The 21,070-nt window shown below is 36.3% G+C and overlaps 1 protein-coding gene across 1 annotated transcript in view; it reads left to right on the top strand.

The window, feature by feature from the left end:
• The window catches only part of PCDH11X (protocadherin 11 X-linked), a 569,875-nt gene that overhangs the window by 226,150 nt on the left and 322,655 nt on the right, over positions 1–21,070 (top strand). The window contains 1 exon segment of the mRNA XM_021693221.1: positions 7,432–7,461. Coding sequence (XP_021548896.1) covers positions 7,432–7,461 — 30 coding nt within the window.

Below are 21,070 nucleotides of genomic sequence, written 5' to 3'. Positions count from 1 at the left end.
GTTGAACGACCCTTGCATCCCAGGGATAAATCCCACTTGGTCATGGTAGAAGATCCTTTTAATGTATTGTTGGATCCTAATAGCTAGGATTTTGTTGAGGATTTTTGAATCCATATTCATCAGGGGTATCAGTCTGAAATTCTTCTTTTTGATGGGGTCTTTGCTTGGTTTGGGGATTAGGGTAATGCTGATCTCAAAGAATGAGTTTGGAAGTTTTCCTTCTGTTTCTATTTTTTGAAACAGCTTCAGTAGAATAGCCATTATTTCTTCTTTGAATGTTTGGTAGAACTCCCCGGGGAATACATCAGGCCCTGGACTCTTGTTTTCTGGGGGGTTTTTAATCACTGCTTTAATCTTGTTACTGGTTATTGTCCTATTCAGGTTGTCAATTTCTTCCTGTTTCATTCTTGGCAGCTTATAGGTTTCCAGGGAGGCATCTATTTCATCCAGATTGCTCAGTTTATTGGCATATGGTTGTTCATAATAATTTCTTATAATTGTTTCTATTTCCTTGGTGTTAGTCATGATCTCTCCCCTTTCATTCATAATTTTATTAATTTGGTCGATTCTCTTTTCTTTCAGATAAGTCTGGCCCGTGGTTTATCGATCTTATTAATTCTTTCAAAGAACCAACTTCTAGTTTCTTTGATTTGATGTACTGCATTTCTGACTTCTAATTCATTGATCTCTGTTCTAATCTTAATTATTTCTCTTCTAATGCAAGGCTTAGGCCTCGTTTGTTGCTTTTTCCCTACTTCTTTAACGTGTAGAGATAGTTGGTAATTTCGGAATTTTTCTATTTTTTGAGTGAGGCTTGGATGGCTATGTATTTCCCCCTTAGGACCACCTTTGCAGTATCCCATGGGTTTAGGACCGATGTGTTTTCGTTCTCATTGATTTCCATGAATTATTTAAGTTCTTCTTTGATTTCCTGGTTGACCCAAACATTCTTGAGCAGAGTGGTCTTTAACTTCCAAGTGTTTGAATTTCTGCCAAATTTTTTCTTGTCATTGAGTTCCAGTTTTAGAGCATTGTGGTCTGAGAATATGCAGGGAATAATGTCAATCTTTTGGTATTGGTTGAGACCTGATTTGTGACCCAGTATGTGGTCTGTTCTGGGGAAAGTTCCATGTGTGCTCTAGAAGAATGAGTATTGTGTGGTTTTAGGGTGGAATGTTCTGTATATATCTATGAGGTCCATCTGGTCCAGTGTGTCATTCAAAGCTCTTGTTTCTTTGTTGATTTTCTGCTTAGATGATCTGTCCATTGCTGAGAGTGGAGTATTGAGGTCTCCTACAATTAACATATTGTTATCAATATGACTCTTTATTTTGCTTAACAGTTGGCTTATGTAGATGGCTGCTCCCAGTTGCAATTGTTAGATCTTCTTGTTGGATAGACCCTTTAAGAATGATATAGTGTCCTTCTGTGTCTCTTATTACAGACTTTAGCTTAAAATCTAATTTGTTTGATATAAGAATTGCTACCCCAGCTTTCTTTTGAGGTCCGTTGACATGGAAGATGGATCTCCATCCCTTCACTTTCAGTCTGGATGTATCTTTAGGTTCAAAATGAGTCTCTTGTAGGCAGCATATGGATGGGTGCTGTCTTTTTATCCAATCTGCAACCCTGTGCCTTTTTATGGGAGCATTTAGGCCATTCACATTGAGAGTGATTATTGAAAGATATGAATTAATTGTCATCATGTTGCCTGTGAAGACCTTGTTTTTATAGATTGTGCCTGTAAATTTCTGCAGTATATCACTCTTGGGGTCTTTCTCCTTTTATAGAATCCCCACCCCTTAATATTTCTTGCAGGGCTGGCTTAGTGGTCACATATTCTTTCAGTTTCTGCCGGTCTTGGAAGCTCTGCATCTCTCCATCTATTCTAAATGAAAGTGTTGCTCAATAAAGTATTCTTGGCTGCATGTTCTTCTCGTTTAGTACCCTCAATATGTCTTGCCAGGCCTTTCTGGCTTGCCAGGTCTCTGTGGATAGGTCTGACGTTATTCTCATGTTCCTCTCACTGTATGTAAGGAATCTCTTCCCCCTGACTGCCCTTAAGATGGTTTCCTTGGTTCTAAGATTTGCAAGTTTTACTATTACATGCCAGGTTGTTGGGCTGTTTTCCTTGATCTTTGGAGGAGTCCTCTCTGCCTCTAGGACACGAATGTTTCATTCCCCCGATTAGGGAAGTTCTCAGCTACGATTTGCTCAAATATATCTTCTAGTTCTCTCTCTCTCTCTCCACTCCGTCCGAGATTCCAATAATTGTGACATTGGAACGCTTCATGATTTCACTTACTTCTCTGATTCTATTTTCATGGATTCTGAGTTGTTTTTCCCTGACCTCATCTTTTCCATTTTTATCTATTAAATTGTCTTCCAGGTCACTTATTCGTTCTTCTGCCTCACTTACCCTAGCTGTTAGATTATCTAGATTAGAATGGATCTCATTGATACAATTTTTAATTTCTGACAGTTCAGCTTTCATTTCTGCCCTTAGAGACACTATGTTGCCATTAATTGATTTCTCCATTGTAGCTATTGTCTTCACAATTGCTAGCCTGAATTCCTTCTTGGTTATATCTGCATCCGTTTGTAAATCTACAGCATAGGTCATAATCTCTGAGTCTTTTCTATTTTGGGTGTTCTTCCTCCTAGTCATTCTCTTGATGGGTGTTTGAGGGAATGTATAGAGTCCAAATTTTTTACCAGAACCCAAGCAAGATGCACCTGTTTTCTAGGGTCCTTAGGGTTGCTGGCCTCTTGTTTTCCCACCCTGTCTTCTGGGGGAGGGGCTTGCCATGCTGTTACTCAGGCATCCCTGTCTGGGCAGAGTTGCCTGATCCCCTGTGCAGGGGGGTGGGCTCAGTTGGAACCAGTTTTGGGGGGCTTTTGTTCTCTGTCGGCTTTCCCTGGTGGTTTCCACATCTCTTTTGAGAGTCAGAGCAGAAGAGACTTTTTCCAACTCTCTGCCTCAGAGCAGAGAGATCGCAGTCTGTTCTTCAGCGAGCTCTCCAGGCCACACTATCTCTGTTTCTGTCTGTGCTGCTATAAACTGCAGCATCCTGGATTGTGTGTTCCTCCACAGCACTCCCAGTCTTGCCTCCAGGTCGGGGCACATCTCTGCCCTTTGTGCTTCTAAAACCGCCAGCTGCTCCCAGTTCATTCGCATGACTCCACCACTCTGGGTTTCCATCATGTGGGCTGCCCTAAAGTCCTTTCCCTGCTGCTACCAGTCTGAGAGTGTGCCCCATCCCCAGCACGCCAGGCTGTCACTCACTGGCAGTGTAGGATCCCCATGGCCAGGATCCCTCCTGCTGCCATTTATCCTCTGATATCTGCCTGCTGAATCACGGCTCCCTGCTTTGTACCTCAAAACAACCACCTGCAATCTTCTGTTAGAGATCCAGATCTTCTTACATCTTAAGCTGATTTCGTGTGTGCTCTGAGTGGTCTGGTAGATATCCAGCTCAATTCCAGAGACCAGTTGGAATAGGGTCCCCTACTCTTTTGCCATCTTTTTTCTCTCCTTATTTCTTTTTTTTCAAAGATTTTATTTATTTATTTGATAGAGAGAGAGACCACAAGCAGGGGGAGTGGGGGAGGGAGAAGCAGGCTTCCCGCTGATCAGGGAGCCTGGTGCAGGGCTCTATCCCAGGACCCTGGGATCATGACATGAACCAAAGGCAGACACTTAACCAACTGAGCCACCCAGGTGCCAAGATAACTATTTCTATCTTGGCATTCAGTTTATCCTTAGTAACTTGCCTGGTGAATGAATGAATGTATAAGTTAGAAATGCTGTAGGAAACAAAGATTTATTATAGGCTGTATTTTCCCAGCATTGTCATACTGGGTACTCCTTCTTACCCTGAAGGGGTGCTAGATTATGAATCCTTGGTCTTTTCTCCACACATAAAATGCTTTCATTACATACAGTGCATCTGAATTAACCAGATGAAAACTGGACAGAGAACTAAAGTGATTGAATTGGAAAATTGCTCAATTTAAATTTAGTGGTTTGCCTACATTATTAAAGATAAACTAATACTAAAGGCTCCAGATTCTGGAGCTGGCCATGTTACTTGCATATGTAAAAACAATGAATAGTCTAATAGTTAATATAAATGATATTGAAAATTTGGGGGAGAACATTAACTTAGAGAGATCTAGTTGTTAAATATAAATGTAATTGCCTAATAGTAAAATTGATGCAAATGGCTATTTTGTAAAAATATATCTGGATGCTTTTTCTTTAACAGAGATAATCGTTAGGAAGTGAGTACTATAGTGGATATATAATATTTAACTATTTGATTTGGGAGAGCTAGGTTCTTGTCTCACGAGTCAAAGAATGTATCTCTGGGACAAAGGAGAGTGAGTAAAGCAACAGAGGTTTATTAAGCAAGGATACAGAAAAAGCTCTCAGGAGTGAGAGGGGTCCTGACAGGGTTGCCACTGAGGGCCTTTAGCGTTGGTCTTTTATAGAAAGCTAACCAGGGAACTTAAATCCTTTTAACATCTCTATTGATAACACCATTGAGCAAGGACTAGTGGTAACACCTTCAATGGCTTACTTCTTTTTTAGGGTCTGGTTATTCTTTGTTGGTCACAGCTGATTACCATAAAAAACTCACCCCACATGCCTATGTTAGGGTGGTCCTGTTTGTTCCTTTATCTCTGGTTTCCCTACACCTCCACATTTTTGGGATTTCTGTAAGCCTTACCACAAATCCCCCTATCTATCTCTCCCTACCTAGCCCTGCCAGTCCTTTACTCATACTCAGAATTAGTCATGTTTGAAACATTATTCATTACCTAATTTATTTATTGCTAGATATCGGGGCACATACTCATTAGCTCAATATATTTATTTTTTCTGCATATCTAAGATATACAACAATCCCTGGTGAAAATAATATTTACTTTCTGATTTACAGTCTATGTAATTTTGGCACATAGTATAAATCTTTGTAACTCAGCTTCCATACATGTAAAATTAGAATAATTGTATTTAGAATGATGAACTATTTCAAGGATTAATTCAGAAAATATATGTTAAATACCTAAGAGAGTGTTTGATTTATAAGACTCTTACAAATAGCAAATGTCAAAAATAGTTGGGAGATGAGAAGAAAGAACAAAAGGAGAATCAGGAGAAAGGATTTTATTTGACTTTCAAAATAATATCTAAAGGTAGAAGGGATATGAATTGTTATTGTTATCTCCATTTTACAGGATAATAACCTGAGATTTAGAGAGGTCATAGTGATGTGGGAAACAAAGGCAGAAGAGAAATTATTAAATTTCCTTAATACGAGTTGGCAATCATTCTTTCTTGGCTGTTGGCCCCAGACCTCACCCCACCAAACTTCACCTATATTCAAAATTACAACACTCTCACTCCTGAGAGCTTTTTCTGTATCCTTGATTAATAAAACTCTATGGCTTTCCTTGCTCTCCTTTTTCTGGGAGATTCATTCTTCGACTCTGTGAAACAAAAACCTCACTCTCCCACTTCAATTTCAGGAAAAAAAGTGCACTGGAATATAAAATGGGTTGTTTTATTTTATAATTTCTCAAACCAAAATACATTGAAAGATTATTGACCACAAATCAATGCATTTTGTATAATATGTAAATTTCTGGAGGACTGGGATGATTATAAGTAAATGTGGTACAATGGAAAGACTATCTGATTTTGAATAGGTTCCAGTCCCAGATTACTAATTCAATTTTAAAACATTTAGCAAAAGCTTATTTGGTACTATGTGATGTAGGAAAGACATTAGGCTTCTAAGAATTTTTGAGACATCTTTGGTGCTTTCAAAAGGTGATTTTATTAAAGTATGGGGACAGGACCCATGGGCAGAAAGAGCTGCACTGGGGTCATGAGGAGTGGCCCATTATATACTGTCAAGTTGGAAGGGTGTTAGGAATAGGGTAAGTCTCTAAGGAATTTTGGAAGTAAGGTTTCCAGGACCCTGTGGGGGCTAGCTATTGTTGGGAAAAGGTCATTTATTACTGTCTAATAAAACCTTAGTCATGAGGGGCGCCTGTGTGGCTCAGTCGTTAAGCGTCTGCCTTCGGCTCAGGTCATGATCCCGGGGTCCTGGGATCGAGCCCCACATCGGGCTCCCTGCTCCATGGGAAGCCTGCTTCTCCCTCTCCCACTCCCCCTGCTTGTGTTCCCTCTCTCGCTGTGTCTCTGTCAAATAAATGAATAAAATCTTTAAAAAAAAAAAAACCTTAGTCATGAGACCCTTCAGATGTATATCGGTGGGCCACATGGTTGGGGAATGATTACCAACATGTATCTTGGGGGGTTTAGAAATAAAGGAAGTTTCCAAAGGAATTTTTATATGTTAAAGAAGACTTACAGGATTCTGGGGGCTTGGGGGGGGGGTGTTCAGGCTAGGATTGCTTTTTGCCTTTAACAAAGTATTAACATCTAGGCAGTTGAGTCCTTAGATGAATGTCACTCTGCCTGTTTCAAGGACTTGTCAGTGAGCTGTTGGTAGCAAGGAAATTTGATAATTTTTCTTCTGCCTTTGTTTCCCACAACAGTGTTTATTAATGCAAAGACTAACCTTTTTAATATTCCCCAATTGATCTATTTTAAGCTTTTCTCAATAGAAATTCTCAAATAAAGGCAAAAGTAGCACAGCACAGGCAATGTTTTTAATTAAAATATAAAATTTAGGGAAATAAGCACATTCTGAAGTTGTCTTTTTTCATTGCAGTGGTGAGGAGGAGCTCACCTCAAAATATTGATTAAGTCATTAACTTTTCAATAATTCACTAATTTACAAAGATAGATATAATTAACATTTTCATATCTTCACTTGGCTCCCTAAGAATTTTAATGCTTTTGGATTGCTCAGTGATTGATGAATGATAAACATCTAACTAAAATCTGTTGTGTTACTGCAAGTAAATTTTAATGGAGCAAACATAAAAAAGATCTATTGTGATGTTGCAAAGTAGAGAATAGTATTTTAATGTTATATTCTTAGATATGGATAAAGTTTGTTGTTTTTGTTTTGTTTTGTTTTGATCATTAAAAATTGATGAAAAATAAGCAATATAAATAAGAGAATATCTAATTGGAAGGATGCCTTTTCTTGGCCAAAGCCTATGTGGGCTAAGCGTATAACTGAAATTTTTATGTTGATCCAAGATTTTTGATATGGCTCTTCATATTGGTACATGAGATTTATGATGCTATTATATCCCTTTACAAAACCAATGAAGAATGCAGCAGTTGAAAATAGTTTCAGTAGAACAAAATTATTTACTATTGGACTCAGAATATTGACATTAAAAAATGTATTTGCAATAACAAATTAAAGCTGATTTTTGTTTTTGTTTTTGTTTTGTTTTGTTTTCCTTTGCTTCCTTTGCCTCCATTTTACCCTAAATCAGTGGAAATTTGAGGGGAAAAAAGCAGAAAAGGTAAGATTGTAAATTTCAAAGAAAATTGATTTCAAAATATATTGTACTATTTTTTTTCTTAAATTTCTGAAGCCACAGTATTTACTCCATGGCCTTAAAACTGTAAGTATTTAAGATGACATATGCTGTGATTCTGCCTTAAAAGAGTTTCAAGCCGAGCTGTCTCCACATTTTATATCACCTACACAGTCCTGGATGCAATTTTCAAGTCTTTTTATTTTGTTTTATTTTATTTTATTATTTATTTTATTTTTCACCAACACTTTTCTTTTCCCACTGTGCCAAAACAACATACTGCTGAAAGCATCACTTTGTGAATATTCTGTTAATACAGTAATTTTATGACTAATTTTATCAATAAAAGGGACAATTTTGGTGTCAATTCACAATTTGGCTTTCACAGCAAAAGTTAGTGAATATGAAGCATGATGATGTCTGATAGGACCACAAGGAAAGTACCATAACTAAATTAAACATGGTTAAACAGCAAATTGATGTTCAGAGTTTTAGGATATCACATTTCAAGGTGAAAATTTTAGGTTCTGCTCATATATATAATGAATAAAAATTATTTTCTATTATTAAAAAAATAAACTCATGCATACTGTGAAATTTTAGTTACCTCATTAGTTAAGCTACACCACCACTAAAATAAAGTTTTTCAGCTGTTCACTGACATTTCTTTCCTAGAATTTATGCAGTGGTTTCCTCACCATGTTTGGGGGTTCAAAGAAATGGGTTTTCCTTGAACTTCTTTTTTTTTATTTTTTTAAGATTTTAGTTATTCATTTGAGAGAGACAGAGAGAGAGAGAGAGCCTAAGCAGAGAGGAGAAGGTGAAGTAGGTGAAGAAAAGCCCAATGTAGGGCTTGATCGCAGGACCCCAGAAACATGACCTGAGCCGAAGGTAGACATTTAACAGACTGAGCCACCCAGGTGCCCCTCCCTTGAGCATCTGATGGAAGATATTTTGGAAATTAAATTCAGCAAGTTTTAAAAGCTGTCCATATCATAACCAAAATGTTACCATAACTTTATGCTAGGTTAAATGGGAGTATAATATTTAAGATGAATTTATCCTATTCTAGTTTAAGGGACCAAATTTTATGTTTGAAAAAGAACTTGCCAAAGGGTGCTCTAGGCTCTGTCAGAAATGACGTTAGCCTTGGATGTCTTTATCAAGTGTGAGAATTACCTGAAAATAAATCCTGTCTAGAATGCCAAAATAAATTTTACTTATGTTTGAGAGATAAATTAAAATAACAGCACTAGAGAATTTTCAATGAATATACATATCTGACAGTTTTCAAATGCCCGTCTAAACTAATTATCGCTGTGGCTTTTGAGTGATTTCTTTTTGAGAGTCAGCTCCTCCCGGGAGGCAAAAGATCATAGAAGAGTTCCCAAATTAAAAGGAGGGAAGCAAGGGTAGTAAAATGTCATTAGCCATATATATAAAGTGAATAAGAGAGAAAGACAGAGAGAGAGAAGCTCTACAGATTTTAACTATTCTAACATTGTTGACTTTAGAAATTGACCTATTCAGTTATTTAAAAGTTGAAATTTTGAAGAACAGAAATATTGGTAAGTTTTATCTAGTGGAGATATCCTACAAATAGGAAAATGTCTTGTTTAAAAAAAAAATAGAACTCTGCATACAGAATTCTGGGGTGAACTCATTTTCCTGTTTACAAGACAACAGGGGGATTAAATTTTAACATAAAACACTTCAATAGTAGATATTAAAACAATATAAACACAGTATAAGGAGCAATGTAAAGTGTGATTTTCATTGAAAGATATTTCTTTTTGTCAAATGAAAGCAAATCTGGACTTAGGGAGACACTTTATTCAGAATAGGTAGAAGAATCTGATCTCAGAAATCTACAAGATTTCATAAAATCCAACAGAAAAATGGATTTTTTGTTGTTGTTGTTGTTAAGGGCAAGCAGACCTAAGCAGAATATTTTAAGAAGAAACTGGACACACAAGATAAATGAACAGTGGGGTCTTCCAAAAAAAAGTGTCTCACTGTATTCAGATGATTCCCAGGAGACCCTGAAAAGGAGACATGTTCCACTTTATTGTGCTTGCTTATTGCTTAGGGGCAAGCAGGGGTCAGGGGCTTGTAGGAAGGAGAGATACCTGACTAAAGTTTGGTCAAGGCAAAGCACAGAGTAAGAAAAGGACAACTGTGAACACTTGGTTATTTTTTCCATTACCTTTCTATACCAAAGTAAGTACAATAAAAATTATTTACTAATAATGTACTAACTCTGTTTCAAGCACTGTGTGTACATGCATACACATATATACACATATATATGTATACTTATGTACACATTTAGTCCTAACAATGACCCTGTAAGTTCTTTTACAGTTAAAAAAACAAAACCTAACAAACAAAAACATAGTACAGAGCTTAAGTGACTTGCCTAGGTTTACAGAGCTCACAAGTAGAAGACCCATGGTTTGAACCCAGGCAATCATTTCAGAATACCTCTTTTAAAAAAGAAAAAAGATAAACTTTAAAACATAAAACAAATATTTATCTCAAAATACTTGTCTTATTCTATCTTAGTAGTTACATTGAATATATTTAATGTCATAATATGTTTCTGGAAGAATAAAAAATTTACTTCTGTCAAATATGATGATGCTCCAGACCTGTCATCAAGCAGTTTTCATGAGCCTATACACATTGTATACCTTGTTTGATATAATATAGTTAACATATACCATGGAGATTAGATCTGTCCTTTGATGCCTTTTATTTTGGGCTCATTGCATTTATGTATATGTTTGAAAATTATTTTGGATACTAAATTCAAGAAGCTTTAAACCGGGCACCTGGGTGGCTCAGTTGGTTAAGCGACTGCCTTCGGCTCAGGTCATGATCCTGGAGTCCCTGGATCGAGTCCCGCATCGGGCTCCCTGCTCGGCAGGGAGTCTGCTTCTCCCTCTGACCCTCCCCCCTCTCATGTGCTTGCTCTCTCTCATTCTCTCTCTCTCAAATAAATAAATAAAATCTTTAAAAAAAAAAGAAGCTTTAAACCTTAAATATATTAAGTGTCCGAATATTCATCAAGTTTTGATTTATTGCAAATGATTACATAAAAAGTTAAATTTATTTCTTGAATTCCTGAACCTTACCTGTTTAGATTTTTAAATTATAAAATGTGGCATTCATGTTCAATTTAATTCAAAGTAAGTGAAAAATATAAGGATCCTACATTTGTCAAAAAAAAAAAAGTAGGGCAAAACATTATCTGAGCTATGAAAGAATATCTTATCTAGGCTAAATTAATGCTATAATGTCTTTTAGATTCTAAACCTTCAAAGGACTTAGAATTTCTCAATGACTTCCCCATCTATTTAATTTAAATGACTTCAGTGACCTACCCAAACAGGATCTATTTTCAGTTTCCAAATCAGAGGTTTAAGTTATAAACACTTTTTTCTACCTCCCTCCTAAAAGATTATATTTCACAGAGAAGCTAATGATATTAAAAGAGCAGAACAAAAGCAAATGTCACACTCCATGGTTCATTCATTCTTTAACCAGTTGGTATTCAGCTGGCTAGTAGCTAGTTAAGGAGAAAACATATTTCAACACAAAACCACCTGTGATTGAATAAATTGTGTAAGTAATGTTTATATTCAACTAAAAGAGAGAAGTACAATTTTTTAAACCTGGTAAATATTTTTTAAAATCTTGTTTAAACACAAGCTGGTTCCCTTATCTCTAACCTGAAAATTTCCATGGAGACATTTTTCATCTAAATCCCTCACCCTTTGGCTAAGCCTGCATCTGAATTGCCCTCAGGGTTTGCAACTATGGCTATGTTTATTAAAGAATATGTTCACCAAAGTGCTAAACTGAAGATGGCAGAAACAGAACTGACTGAGTTCTCAAAGGTGTATATTTTTATTTCTTTTTATTTGCCTGAGGTGAATTTATAAAGTGGTTTCTTTCAAACTAAGCTAGTGGGTGTCAGAAAGAGTAGCTATAGTAGCAAAGGAAGGAAAGGCGATTTTCTGTCATTGGCCTATCTTCATCCAGATTCCTGTCATTCATGTGATCATTTGCTCCAAAGCTACATTAAGAGGGAAGCAATGAGAATATTTGAGTGAACATATGTTAAAGTGCCCATTTTACTGGTGTATCCAAGGTACTTATTCATCCCTTATCCTATTCAATAATGCAGAAATCTTTGGAAGTTCTTTCATCAAAAATTCTCCTAAATGTATAATTTAGGAGTTTGAATATGGAATTTCTCGAACTCTCAAAAATTTTGAGATATTTTTAAAAGGTTATGTCCAAATGAAACTAATTTGAAGGGCATGTTTCTGAAGAGATGTATTCACATCTTGTCTTTAGTGAAGAATTATTTTCATACATTACTTTTGGGAGTATTATGATTTAGTAAATTCCTGAGGGTAGACCTACAGCAATTGTGAATGCCATTTCTTCTATACTAACCAGTTTTCCTTATCAAACATTCAGTTTAATGTTAATAGGGCTATAAGAAAATTAAGTCACACTAAGAACTCTAATTTAGCATTATCACCTATAAGGAAACACATTTATCTTCCTTCTGCATATGTTCCATAGATATCCTTCAGGGACATGGTCTTACAGATAAGTGTGAGGACTTTTCTTGCGTCTTAAGAGTTTCTTATTTTGCTTTGGAATAGATTATTTAACTCATTGGGTAGTGACAGAAAATTTGGTTAGTGGTAGAAAGTCATAGATAATTTGAAGGACACCTGTCCTTTCATCTTTTTGGATGTTCCTTCCCATCCTTATTCAAGACTTCTGCTGGCACCTGACATTTGGTGTTACAACTGTCAATGTAGCCATCACCACAAATAAATATCTGCTTTGTCTTACATGTTTTTGTTTTTGTAGATTTTTTTTGCTGTTTTTATTGCTCCTGTAGCCCTTATATGTACAGATATGCATTCCCTGGATCTTCTTTTCATATGATTATGAAGACTCCATCATATTGAACATTGCCTTCCTTTTTTATGATTATGACTTCATGATCTGCCTTGTGTTATTCTATCTGGTTAACTTGAGCTTTCCCTTCATTAGATCCCCTCGTTGCTCAGTCCTTCTCCATTTTACCCACTTTATGAAATTTGTTCCTGGTTACTTTTATCTCCCCATCTCATCATTGCCATCATTGGCTTTTCATTCTTGGCTTCTCAATCTGTTTATAGTGCCAATTTCCAACTATAGTCCCCTTACAGATTGTATTCTCCACAGGCCATTGAACACTGTTTTGGGGGGAAAAACTACAAAATTGTGCAGAAGATTAAACTTACTACACATTCACAGTATTATGCTTCCAATGTGGCTCTAAGTATTGTACAGAAGTTGTTTTATTTTTTTATTCTCCTCTCATTAACTTTCTATCTTAGACATTGAATAATTGTCCCAAACCTTTTCAATCATCTTCAATTTCCTTTCACAATTTCCAACTGTGAATTATCAGCAAATTACCTTAAGTCTTACTTTCCTAAAATAGAATCCATCTTTGTAACCACAATATATTTCCATGTTCCTTTCTAGTCTCTCATTTATTCCCTCTTAATTATGGAAATATCCAGCTCTTTTTTTTTTTTTTTTGATGCCTTGAAAAATGTGTCATCTATTTATGGAGAGTAAAAATTTCCCCCTCCTCATCTTGTCAAACATTTCAGTTTTTGACATCTCTGAATAGCCTAGCTCAGGGCAGGGGAAAAAAAAAAGCTATTTTTGTCTTTCATGGAGATCAACAGCTCTTTAGATTATGGATATGTGTTTATACAGACTAAGGGAGAATCTATGCATGGGACAAGGGTTTGAATCAGCAATCCTAACTGAACTTCTGTCTTTCTAGACAGCCTTAAAAGTCTAGGATGTTGAGCATAAGAGGCCTCCAGGGACAACTGAATGTGTTAAAGCCACTTCAGGGGAGCTTCCTAGATCATAGTTAGATTCTGCTTGAAGTGCTCTTTTACTCCAACTTCAGAGTCCACCTGCCTAACTGCTTGCCTGGAACTTTTTATTTTTTACTTTAAGTACCCCAAATGATAACTGCCCACCCTGACCCCTATCACATCATCGCCTGGCCACCATTAATCCTTACAATCAGTTTCCTGGTCCAGTTGGATAGAATTTACCTCACTTGATCTCAACAACCATCTGTTCTGTAGCAGAGCCTGAGACACGTGCACACTGCATTTGTAATCCAGTTACTTCATTGAGTCCCTTACCAATACCATTTAACTATGGTAGCTATAAAGCAAAAGTAACATGCATCCACACACATGCATAAACATGCCTGCATGTCCATAACATACACACATATGCAAACAGTTCAACACTCAAAGCTAATTATTGTATTGTAAAGTTAATTCCAATAAAGTAGAGATAATTACTTTGAATGTAAATAGGCTAAATACTCCAAAGTCATAGGGTGAGAGAGTGGATAAAACAAAACAACAAAACAAAACAAAACAAAAGACCCATCTATATGCTGCCGGCAGAAGGCTCATGTCAGACCTAAAGACACCTGCAGATTGAAAGTAAGGAGATAGAGAAAACTTTATGATACAAAGGATGGTAAAAGAAAGCCAGGGCTGCAATACTTATATTGGACAAACTAGACTTTCAAACAAAGACTGTAACAAGACACAAAGAAGGACACTAAACAATAATAAAGGGGATAATACAACAACAGGATATAACAATTATAAATATTTATGTGCCCAACATGGGAACATCTAAGTACATAATACAGTTAATAACAAACATAAAAGATATAATTGACATTAATACAATAATAGTAGGGGACTTTAACAGCCCAATTACCTCAACAGATAGAGTATCCAAACAGAAATCAACAAGGAAATAATGGCTTTGAATGACACACTGGACCAGGTAGATTTAGCAGATATATTCAAACATTCTATCCCAAAATATCAGAATACATTTTTTTTTCAAATGCACAGGGATATTCTCCAGAATAGATCACATATTAGGCCACAAAACAAGTCTCAACAAATTAAAAAAAAATATGAAGTCATACCAAGTTTCTTTTCTGACCATAAAGCTATGAAACTAGAAATTAATCAAAAGAAAAAATCTGGAAAAAAGACAATTACAAGGAGGTTACAACATGCTACTAAACAATGAATGGGTCATCCAAGAAATCAAAGAAGAAATAAAAAATTACATGGAAACAAATGCAAATGAAGACACAGCAGTCCAAAATCTTTGGGATGTAGCAAAAGCAGTTCTGAAAAGGAAGTTTATAGCAATAGAGGTCTACCTCAAGAAGCAAGAAAAATCTCAAAGAAACAACCTAATCTTACACATAAAGGAGCTGGAGAAAGTACAACAAATAAAACTCAAACCCAGCAAAAGGAAGGAGATAAAGACTTGAGAAATAAATGGTATATAAACAAAACAAAACAATAAACAAAACAAACAAACAAAAGAAAAGATCCAGGAAACCAGGAGCAGAATATCGAAAAGATTAAAAAAAAAAAAAAGATAAATCTCTAGCCATGAAGAGAGAGACAGAGAGACAAGAGAGAGAGAGGACCCAAATAAAATCACTAATTAAATAAGAGAAATAACCAGCACCACAGAAATACAAACAATTGCATCAGAATATTAAGAAAATCCATATGCCAAAAAATTGGACAACCTGGAATAAACGGATACATTCTGAGAAATATATAACCTACCAAAACTGAAGCAGGAACAAATAGAAAATAACAGACTGATTACCAACAATGAAATTGTATTAGTAATCAAAAGTCCAGGCCCAGACAGCTATACAGGCAAATTCTACCAAACATTTAAAGACAAGGTAACTCCTGTTCTTCTCAAAATGTTCCAAAAAATAGAATAGGAAGAAAATTTTCCAAATTTATTCTATGAGGCCAGTATCACCCTCATACCAAAACCAGATAAAGACACCAGAAAAAAAAAAAAAGAAATATAGGCCAATATCTCCAAAATATTAACCAAAGTCCTTAACAAAATATTAACAAAACAAATACAACAATGCATTTAAAATTTGGGGGGAAGCATGAAGGTGGTGGCAGATTAGGAGGAGCCTAGGATTGCCTTGTCCCACAATCTCAACTAGATCACTATCAAATCATCCTAAATACCCTAGAAAATGACCTGGAGACTGACAGAACAAACTCCACGAATAAAAGGAGAGAAGAGGTCACACTGAAGTGGGTAGGAAGTGCAGAGACATGGTTTAGGAAATAAACGGATCAAGGCTGCTATAGAAGGAGGGATCCGTGCTTGCAGAGAAGGGCAAAAGAGAGAGAAGAGCACACAGGGGAATGGACAAGAACATTTCCCCAGAACCACTGGTTTGGAAAATGAGAGGGGCTGAATTTTGTGAGCTCATGTAATCAGTGGGGATTAACATCTGGAGCATATTTTATTATTATTTTATTTTATTTTATTTCATTTTATTTCATTTTATCATTTTATTTTATATTTATTTAAACTATATTTATTGGTTATTTTTTAAATTTTTTCTTTATTATTATTATTTTTAAGTAAGCTCTATACCCAACATGGGGCTTGAACTCACAAACCCGAGATCAAAAGTCACATGCTCCACTGAGCCAGGCAGTTACCCCAAAGACTAGTTTTAAAGGTCAGTGGACTTGGCTGAGATATAGCCCAGGGGGCACTGTGCTGCTCCTGGAGAGAAGGCAGGTAAACAAGCTGGGGAAAGATAGCATGTAAACAGCAATCTGAAGAGTGCCTTGGGCACATAGTGGGGAGAGTATTGTTCTCCATCCCCTCACTTTCAATTTGAAGGTGTCTTTAGGTTCAAAATGAGTCTCTTGTAGACAACATATGGATGCACTCTTTTAGGAGTGCATCCCTGAGAGGCAGTATTCACAGAATGCCTTCCTGGGAAGAAAGGAGCTGGATGGCACCATTTCCCTTTCCCACCCTTCAGTATAAACATTGAGCTACCTGCAGGAAACAACACGTGCCAACACTGGCTGCCAAACTTGCTTACACTAAGCCCCTCACCCATGCACTCACTTGGAACTGTCCTTTTCAGTCAAGCTTACCTCAGTCACAGTGCATCAGGCCCCTCACCCAGACCAGCACAAACCACTAAACATAACACATCTTCTACCCAGAGCGTTTTGCAGGGCTTCAGTTCTGGTGCAGATGGTGACAGGTTTCATTTCACAAACAGACCAGAGCACACTTAGCTAAAACTTGCCACATTCAGGCCAGGGACTAAACACTGCCCAATACAGGCAAGGAAAGCCTCTGTAGACAACTAGCTTGAAAGATGGAGCAGCCAGAACACAATAGCTGACTGCACACAGCATACAATGGAGACAATCACTGAAGCACCAGTCCCTGGTCACTATAGGATCTCTACTTCATAAGACAATTACTTTCAGGAGCAGGTGACATAACTGGCTTTCCATAGATGGTTGTTATGATATTGAGGAATGTCCCTCTATCCCTACACTCTGAAGAGTTTTATACAGGAAAGGATGCTGTACTTTGTCAAATACTTTTTCTGCATCAACTGAGAGGATCCTATGGTTCTTTTAATGTGCTCTATCACATTGATTGATTTTCAAATGTTGAACCACTCTTGCATGCCAGGAATAAATCCTACCTGGTCATGATGGATAATCCTTTTAATGTACTATTGGATCCTATTCACTAGGCTCTTGTTGAGTATTTTGGCATCCATGTTCATCAGGGACATTGGTCTGTAATTCTCCTTTTTGATGGGGTCTTTGCCTGGTTCTGGGATCAGGGTAATAATACTGGCCTCAGAGAATGAGTTTGGAAAATTTCCTTCTGTTTCTATTTTTTGAAATAGCTTCAGTAGAATAGGTATTATTTCTTCCTTAAATGTTTGGTAGAATTCCCCTGGGAAGCCATCTGGCCCTGGACTCTTGTTTTTTGGGAGGTTTTTGATTACTGCTTCAATTTTGTTACTAGTTATTGGTCTACCCAGATTGCCTATTTCTTCCTGTTTCAGTCTTGGTAATTTATAAGTTTCCAGGAAGGCATCCATTTCTTCCAGGTTGCTTAATTTGTTGGCATATGGTTCCTGGTAATAATTTCTAATAATTGTTTCTATTTCCTTGGTGTTAGTCATGATCTCTCCCCTTTCATTCATTATTTTATTAATTTGGGTCCTTTCTCTTTTCTTTTGGATAAGTCTGGCCAGAGGTTTATCAATCTTATTAATTCTTTCAAAGAACCAGCTTCTGGTTTCGTTGATCTGGTACTGATTTTCTGGTTTCTATTTCATTGATCTCTGCTCAAATCTTTATTATTTCTCTTCCTCTGCTTGGTTTTGGTTTTATTTGCTGTTCTTTCTCCAGCTTATTTAGGTGTAAGGTTAGCTTGTGCATTTGGAATTTTTCTACTTTATTGAAAGAGGCTTGGATGGCTATGTATTTTCCCCTTAGGAACACCTTTGCAGTATCCCATATGTTTTGGACCAATGTGCTTTCATTCTTATTGGTTTCCACTAATTGTCTAAGTTCTTCTTTAATTTCCTGGTTGACCTAAACATTCTTGAGCAGAGTGGTCTTTAGTTTCCAAGTGTTTGAATTTCTGCCAATTATTTCTTGTGATTGAGTTTCAGTTTCAAAGCATTGTAGTCTGATAGCATGTACGGAATAATGTCAATCTTTTGGTATTGGTTGAGACCTGATTTGTGACCCAAGATGTGGTCTATTCTGGAGGAAGTTCCATGTGCACTTGAGAAGAATGAGTATTCTGTTGTTTTAGGGTGGAATGTTCTGTATATATCTCCGAAGTCCATCTGGTCCAATGTGTCTTTCAAAACTCTTGTTTCTCTGTTGATCTTCTGCTTAGATGATCTGTCCATTGCTGAGAGTGGAGGGTTGAGGTCTCCCACTATTAATGTATTATTATCAATATGATTCTTTATTTTGGTTAACAGTTGGCTTATGTAGTTGGCTGCTCCCATTTTGGGGGCATAGATAATTACAATTGTTAGATCTTCTCATTGGATCAACCCTTTAAGTATGATAGTGTCTGTCTACATCTCTTACTATAGTCTTTGGTTTAAAATCTATTTTGTCTGATATGAGAATTTCTACCCCAGCTTTCTTTTGAGGTCTATTGATATGATAAATTGTTCTCCATCCCCTCACTTTCAATTTGAAGGTGTCTTTAGGTTCAAAATGAGTCTCTTGTAGACAACATATGGATGTGTCCTGTCTTTTTATCCAATCTGCAACCCTGTGTCATTTCATGGATACATTTAGGTCATTCACATTGAGGGTAACTATTGAAAGATATAAATTTACATATTGCCTGTAAAGTCCCTGTTTCTATAGATTGCCTCTGTTAATTTCTCATCTATATTGCTCTTGGGTTCTTTTTTCTTTTATAGAATCCCCCTTAATATTTCTTGCAGGGCTGGCTTGGTGGTCACATATTCTTTCAGTTTTTGCTGGTCCTCGAAGATCTTTGTCTTTCCGTCCATTCTGAATGACAGCCTTGCTGGATAAAATATTCTTGGCTGCATGGTTTTCTCATTTAGTACCCTGAATATTTCTTTCCAGCCCTTTCTGGCTTGCCAGGTCTCTGTGGATAGATCTGACATTATTCTGATGTTCCTCCTTCTGTATGTAAGAAATCTCTTCCCCCTAGCTTCTCTCAGGATAGCTTCCTTGGCTCTAAGATTTTCAAGTTTTACTATCATATGCTGGGGTGTTGGTCTATTTTTATTGATCTTGGGAGGGGCCCTCTCTGCCTCTTGGACATGGCTGCTTGTTTCCTTCCCCAGATTAGGGAAGTTCTCAGCTATGATTTGATCAAATATACCTTCTAGTCCTCTCTTTCTCTCCACCCCCTCAGGGATCCCAATAATTCTGACATTGGAACGTTTCATGGCATCACTGATCTAAGTCTGATGTCATGGGCTTCTCGCTGTTTATCCCTATCCTCCTTGGCTTCCTTCCTTTCTATCAGCTTACCTTTCTCATTTCTTGCCTCTCTCCCTGCATTATGTTTTTCTATATTCCAGTTTAAACTTGCCTGGGTGGCTCAGTTGGTTAAGCATCTGACTCTTGATTTTAGCTCAGATCATGATCTCAGGGTCATGGGATTGAGCCCCAGGTTGGGCTCCACACTGGTTGTGGAACCTGCTTAAGATTCTCTCTTCCTCTGCCCTCCCCCATGCTCTCTTTCTCTCTCTAGAAAGAAAAACTATATTCACATGTAGCTTTAAATAATTGAACCCATAGCACAAAGTATTTTACATTTTTAAGCTTTTGTAGCAGAAACATATATGCTTTGTTGATATATAACCTTTTAAATTATAATTAATGTTTGTATAACTTTCAATAGATAGTCTCTGATGGCAAATTTAGTCAGTTATATACTACAGGAATTTGATCTTACGTACTTAACACATGTGCATATACAAGTATTTACTACCAGAAATAAAGAGTGCTAAATATTCAGTATGACCTTAAATATAACTAACTTGACCCTAGGTAATTATTACCAATATTTTCCAGACTTATATACAATATCCTCCAAATGGACAGGTGGCTGAATCAATTAGGTATAAGGAAAAACACTAACAACAGTAACAACAAAAACAAAAATTAACATTTACTTAGTATTTACTAGGTACTTTCCATTTATTATTTCATATAGTTAAAAATAACCAGAAAGTACAGTTATTTTTATCATTATTTTACAATCGCAAAACTGAAGCTGAAAGGAGTTAAGTACAATGCAAGAATATATGAAAAAAGTGGGCTTGATCATGGGGACATGAGCAAAGTCTTATTGCTTTAATTTGATCAAGTTTCTACTTATCCTAATACAAACATATGTGACACATCATATAAACAGGTAACTCTCAAAATAACTCTCGACAAAATTAGTTACAAGAGTAGTTTCCAAGGTAACAACACTAATTCAGTTGCTACCACAATGCTATTAAAAACAGCACTCTTAAAAACACTAATAAGACCCATTGCAAGTAGTGTCATTTTGAGGATAAATAAATGACACAAAGAAAAATAGCTTGAATCAGAACTTTAGTAAAGCTGAAGTGTTGAGGAACATGCTTATCAATACTATTTTATTTTAATAAGTTTCAGTTCTCTTTTAGTGGTGTTATGTCCTTTAGATCAGTCAAGTAGCTTGTTTCCTCTCTTGTTTCCATATCGCCCTCTCATTGGAACAACTTGGAAAGACTATTAACTTGAAATTGATGATATGTTTACAGCTACTTCATTTAGTTGCTAGGTAATGACATTATCCTTTCTAGGTTGTTTGCTTGCTTAAACAAGAAACTAAGCAATTAACAAGCAAGTACTTTGTAAAATGCAAATACTCCATGAATGTTTCATGGGGATAAAAGGCTATTTATTTCTTTTTTATATATTTATATATTTTATTTGTATTTTATGATATATGATTATATATTTATAATATACATTTGTTTATTTTATTTTATTTTATTTTATTTTATGTTAATCACCAAACATTATATCATTAGTTTTTTTTTTTTTTTTTTTTTTTTTTTTTTTTTTTTTTT

The sequence above is a fragment of the Neomonachus schauinslandi genome, chromosome X (genome assembly GCF_002201575.2).
Source record: "Neomonachus schauinslandi chromosome X, ASM220157v2, whole genome shotgun sequence".
In the NCBI taxonomy this organism is placed as follows: domain Eukaryota; kingdom Metazoa; phylum Chordata; class Mammalia; order Carnivora; family Phocidae; genus Neomonachus; species Neomonachus schauinslandi.
Note: the sequence above shows the minus strand (reverse complement) of the source record. Positions and strands in the feature narration are given on the sequence as shown.